Source organism: Temnothorax longispinosus, chromosome 1 (assembly GCF_030848805.1).
Source record: "Temnothorax longispinosus isolate EJ_2023e chromosome 1, Tlon_JGU_v1, whole genome shotgun sequence".
Lineage (NCBI taxonomy): Eukaryota > Metazoa > Arthropoda > Insecta > Hymenoptera > Formicidae > Temnothorax > Temnothorax longispinosus.
Window position 1 is genome coordinate 20,200,284 of NC_092358.1, and position 5,766 is coordinate 20,206,049.

Here is a 5,766-nt window from a genome sequence, read left to right on the forward strand (position 1 = left end):
GTTATCGTTACCTAGCCAAAAAAATAACTAGTTACCGTTACTAGTTACTGATTCTCGAAAGTAACTCGTTACAGTTACAGTTACTTAAAAAGTAACTATTAGTTACTTTTTCAGTTACTTTTTTAAAATGTTTAAACAAGATTAAGATTACAGAATAAAAAGTTTAATTTTAACATGATAATTTTAAACTTAAAATTCTTAAATAAAATGTATTATGTATAAAACTACACTACTATTTAAATCTAGGATTATCTCAATAACGTATTAAACTACAAGGATTATATAGGGTTATTTGGATTATAAAATAATAAAATATAAACTCGTTAAATTTTATTTATATTTTTTATTTATTTTTAGTAAAAGTTGATACTCCATTATGTTATCATGTAGGCGACCTCTTGAAGGTTGACAGACAGAATTATCGATACTAAACATCCTTTCAACTGATGCACTGCTTGGTAAAGCCGTATTAAATTTAATGAATAGTTTTTTTAATTTCGGGAAATCGTTTAATAGTTCAATATCAGTCCTTTTTGACTTCAGAAATCGTTGCAGTTCTTCTTCTCCGGACTCCGAAGTTGATGTCGATTGCCGATGAAAAGTAAAAAAATCGTCGTAATCATCATTTTTATCAGAGTTTAGAGAATTATCATTTGAGCGTATGTCCAGCAAATCTTCTAAATAGCTTTCAGCCAGTTTTTTCTTTTCTCCAATTAACCAGTTTAATTTAAATTTAGGATGTAGACAACTTGCAATAATTAACTCCTTCTTTTCAAATGTTGTACAAAATCTAAAATTTAAAATTATATATTATATATTAAAATGTTTATATTTGTACAATGTTTTTTTTTACAATAATGCGAATACTTCAAATAGAATGAAAATTGTAACGCGCTATTTTAAATAAGTACAGTAATATATATAGATACCTATACTTCAACCAAATCGCTTTAAACTTTAAACTATACAGTTTATGTTGAAAAATTTTCAGTCAATTGACCTTTTCACATTTGTAGTCCTATAATATAAGTGTAACTTCTAACTTCTATATTATATATTAGTGGCTGACATGTAACAAATTGTTACTACAATAGATATTTGTTTATGTAGAAGCCAAGAGTTAGTCATTGCAGGACCAAAAATAAAAATGTATTAATCACCCGAATACCGAATATATACCTTCAAATATAAAAAACTTACATAGCTATTTCTAACGTGATGTCTAGTATAATTTAGAAAAAAATTTTGTAAAATCATACATTGTTATATCTATTTTAAATAGCGCTCAGTTCTATTCTGTTGAAATATACGTATTATTATAAAAAATTTATGTAGGTATATTTCTGTAGTTTATAACTTATAAACCAATTAATAAATTACCTTCGATTTAAACCTTCCTCAATGGCTGTGATTAATGGATTACAATATGTCAGTTTAATCGTGTCCGTAATATTGTCTAGTTTTTCTTGTAAACTATACAAGACAGGCAACAAATATCCCATATACATTCCCGTGTCGCTTTGTAAAATGTCGAGTGCCTTTGCCAAAGGTTCCATTACCTAGTCCAAGAAAATAAAAAAAATACACTTTTTATCGTTTGTAGTTTATAGTTTATACACATATATCATGTATTTTGTTTAATTATTTATTTTGTTAAATCATGTGTGCACATGTAATTTACCTGACAATATTCATCTAAAAATTTTATGTCATCATTTGTCAGTCTCGATAAGCTACAATAATCCAAACATTGATTTACTTTCTCTGAACCGTCTTTCAAAAGAGTCATCAATTGACATACACAATCAAAAGTTGAATTCCATCTATTATTTATAATAATAAAAATTAATACGTTTTATTTTTATATTATATTATTATATATATTCTGTGTGTATATGTGTGTAATGTGTGAATGTGTCCGTGTAAATAGTTAAAACAATATATATTTTAAGAAATATTAAAATATTTATTAACATTAACATAAAATAAAAACAAAAAAAGTGTAATAAAAATTCTTTTTACCTAGTAACAACGGGGGTTTTCAAATAAATGCCACAAATATCTTTAATTTTGTCAGCTACTTGAGTGGATTGATTCTGCTTGCTCCACAATTTCGTTAATTTGGCAAATGTTGGTCTTTGCTTCTTTTTATATAAAGCACTTTCCAAAGCTTTTTCGGAGTCTTTGACTGCAACAAGGCTAAGCGTGTGGCTAACACACCTATGGTGTGGTGGAAGAGTAATGAAATCTTCTGTGTCTAAATCTTGTATTTCATCAGTGATCAATAAGTCACTCAAATTATAGAATTCCATGTCAACAGTCTCGTCGTCATCATTTTCAATATTTTCGTCTCTTGCAAAATCTCTAAAAAAAAATTTAAAATTTCATTTATAAATTAAAAAATTGAAATAAAAAAAATATTGTATAAAATATCATATAAAATAATATTAATTTACCGAAATGCTTTAACAAAGTTTGAGCCATTATCTGTTGTTACACAGCATACTTTATTCTGTATATGATATTCCAAAAACACGGAATTAATTTCTTTTGCCAAAACATCAAATGTATGCCGTCCTTTCATTCTACGGCAAGCCAGTCCAGCTGATTCCCTTTTTAAAGTTTCTGGATTAATCCAATGAACTGTTATTCCTAAATAACTTCTATAAAAAATTTAGAGATTTAATTTAATTATAATAAAATAATAACGTATTAAAGAATTAAAAATATACCTTCATAAAAAATAAAATACCAATAGAAAATATTAATGTAGAAATTAAATAAAGTATCAAGATAATATCTACTATTTACTATTTACCTCTTTGCTTTACTCCATAAGTCTGCTGTAGTTGAGATATATTCTATTTTGGCCAATTCATTTTCAAGAGCAGTTTTCATGTCAGAATATAATTGACAAAGTTTTTCTCTTAACGTCTTTCTGCACATTATTCGAAAAGATGAAGGCAATCCAATTTTAACCAAATCAATAAAAGCAGGACTCTCTACGACTGCGAGGGGCTGAATATTTTCAATAACAAATCGCAATATAGCACCATCTAATTTTTTTTGAGTAATTCCAGTTATTCCAGAACCCCATTTTTGTAATACACATTGTTTTTTTGTAACACTATTATTGGAGATATCTTCATTTTCTTTTTGACGTTTGTTATTTGTAAGTTTATTAGATTTGGCTTCGTCTATTTTTTCCAAGTAACGTGGATGTTTTATCTATTAAATATTAAATTAACATGTAGAAATCAGAATAAAATAATGTGATGTTTATCTGTTTATGTGATGTTGTATGTAATAGGTAGATCAGGTAGATGATAATGTTACAAATTATTATTTTTTAACAAGCCCAATAAACCAAGAAATTTTTTTATCACAGGTAGAATTAAAAAAAGGCAAAAAAGCATATTTAGAAGCATATTTAGAAGGAAATAGTTATTATAGAAAAATTTATAACAAAATAGATAAATAGATATTAAACCTTGCAAAAAGTTTGTTATAATATTTGTATATATATTAAAAAAAGAAATTTTGACAGAAAATACAGAAATAACTATATTATTAATTCATAATTCATTAATTAAGGATCGTTAATCTAGTCATGCTTTTGCATGTCATGCTTTTTATACCTACTATTCTATGTTGCACATTTGATTCAACGTAGAACATAGGGTAGAATTGTTTAAATTTCTTGGAAATCTAAAAAAATAAAAAAATAAATTTTGATTAATTAATAAACTATTAATATACAAATCGTAAAATCGTATATAGTCTGTGTCTGTGCAGTATCGTTTTCAATGGCCTAGTTTACATTTACACCGATCACTTGATAGTCTTGATACGCGTATTAAATAGTAAATAACTAGTAAATAAGTTTGATTATTGATTGATCGGTTCAAATATATTATTTGATACGCGTATTAAGAGATCGGTGTAAACTAGGCCAATAAAAAGAGAAAAGCTTTGTTTTCGGATTATGACTTTATGACTACACAGAATTAATAATTAATATCGAAAATACATTATATAAATAAATAACACTTACTTTTGCGTGTTTCCTCAAGTTCGATGTAGTGGTTTTATTTGCCTGATAAACTTTTCTGTCTAAGCATAATTTGCACGTAAATGCAAAATTTTTTTCAGTGCTCAGCTTCGGTTCGAATGTAAAAATTTCTGAATATGCCGGCCATGGTGTATCACAATCTGTTTCACTCGCGGATTGAGACGTACTCGCTTGAGCTTGTTCTGCTTCTTCAGTGTCAGTCATTGTTCTCAGATTTTTAAGCGTTGATTGTCCTAACTCGGAGTGATTCCTAATTCAAAGAAATAACAAATTAACAAAATGTCTCGCAGCGGTCATAATACTCATATAACTCGTAATCTAGATTTTAGATTTAATTCTTCCTACCGATGAAGGAGAAATGCTTCTCTCACTACGCGCAACACGAAACCGGAAACAGATACAAAAGAGCTGCGCCGGGTATTAATATTCAACTGAAATCGGAAAGATAAAATTGGATTGAAATGATTGGATTAGGAATAGAAATCCAGGAAATCCTTGACTGTTTTTCATTTAGTGACAACAGACTGCTCGATAACATTGTTCGCCAATGAAACAGTTTCATTTTTCAAGTTCAAGTATACCTAGGCAAATGATTGAAATGATCCTCTCCTCTCGCTCGTCAAGCATAAGTCCATACAACGATCCTCGGGGAACGCCGGGTGGCGAGCGATCGGGTCCGGTGAGCTCGATTATCGCACGTCGTAGAAAGCGTTTCGTGCCACGAGGCCGCGAAGCGACTCGAAGAAGCCGCCTCAATCCTTAATCCGAAAACTTACAAGCGCCCGTCTTCCCGCTCTTAGAATAAGAATAGCAGTAATAGTAATTGCAGTAATTGTAATTGTACAAGAGGTCGTTAATCCGCGCGAGTTTGATCTCGATTGACGATTACCGTCACTCACAAAAAGTCTAGCACGCACGCACGTCGGATACGTCGGATATCATAACCAAATAACCTCAAATAACCACTTTCCTTGAATCACGCTATTTAGCGAAACTTTTTACGGGATAGTGAGTCCCGATTCCCGATAAGAAAAGACGGCACGATGTAACACGTAACACAAATGACGTAAGTCACGTAACACACCTTCACAAACACTTTTAGGACATGAAAAATCTATCATGTATGTACACGTGAAGAAGAAACCGAAAACTGTCAAGTGTCAGCCATGGGTTATAACACATATAATAAAAACAAAAACAAGCGCAGTAGCGAGCGCGCACCGCGCGCGGCATCAAAGCCGGTATTCATAAAGTTATTAAAGTTCGTTTTCATGCCAAATACGGCTCTGTGATTGGTTTATGATTCTAGGAGATGGCGTTTTTCCCTCCAAAGCTAAATATAAAAAGTAACATTAGTTACAGTTACCGAAAAAATGTAACTAAGTTACCGTTACAGTTACCAAAAGAAAAATGTAACGCAGTTACCAGTAAGTTACCAAAAAAAGTAACTTGTAACGGTAACTAGTTACAAGTAACTAGTTACTTCCCAACCCTGCGAAAATGTCTACTCTTTCATCGAGCTTTACTCTTGCGAATCTACCGGTAAGTAATTTTGATGGAAAATTCGATGCTTTATACGAATCCGATAATAACTTTTGCATATTTTCAAAATTTTTATATTTTTGGAGTAACAAAAGTAAAAAACGACGTTCGGGGCTAAGTCGACAGGGGCTAAGTCGACACGCTGTTTTATT

At 30.2% G+C, this 5,766-nt stretch overlaps 1 protein-coding gene across 5 annotated transcripts; it reads right to left on the reverse strand.

Moving 5' to 3' along the window:
* Positions 1 to 323: 323 nt before the first annotated feature.
* On the reverse strand, positions 324 to 5,289 carry LOC139815914 (uncharacterized). Of its 5 annotated transcripts, none has more exons than XM_071783215.1 (10): positions 4,654 to 5,289; positions 4,418 to 4,503; positions 4,055 to 4,322; positions 3,643 to 3,708; positions 2,819 to 3,228; positions 2,457 to 2,663; positions 2,023 to 2,364; positions 1,682 to 1,733; positions 1,381 to 1,559; positions 324 to 790 (listed from the first exon to the last, which is right to left on the reverse strand). In XM_071783215.1, exons 3-10 carry the CDS (start codon positions 4,274 to 4,276, stop codon positions 331 to 333), a joined length of 1,938 nt encoding a protein of 645 aa, XP_071639316.1. In that variant the 5' UTR covers positions 4,277 to 4,322; positions 4,418 to 4,503; positions 4,654 to 5,289; the 3' UTR covers positions 324 to 330. The 5 variants fall into 5 exon arrangements, with proteins under 5 accessions (XP_071639316.1, XP_071639299.1, XP_071639282.1 ...); XM_071783198.1 differs by having other exon boundaries at positions 1,682 to 1,823; positions 2,457 to 2,612; positions 4,654 to 5,267; XM_071783181.1 differs by having other exon boundaries at positions 1,682 to 1,823; positions 4,654 to 5,264.
* Between the last annotated feature and the right edge of the window lie 477 nt (positions 5,290 to 5,766).

What these genes read in the sequence shown, in the direction of transcription:
- LOC139815914 (XM_071783189.1), bottom strand. Translation starts at nt 4,276, where the DNA reads ATGACTGACACTGAAGAAGCAGAACAAGCTCAAGCGAGTACGTCTCAA. An exon ending in TTTTAGATGAATATTGTCAG is followed by an intron (nt 1,560 to 1,681) that starts GTAAATTACATG and finishes TTCTTGGACTAG; the next exon opens with GTAATGGAACCTTTGGCAAA. An exon ending in GAGGAAGGTTTAAATCGAAG is followed by an intron (nt 791 to 1,380) that starts GTAATTTATTAA and finishes TTTAAATTTTAG; the next exon opens with ATTTTGTACAACATTTGAAA.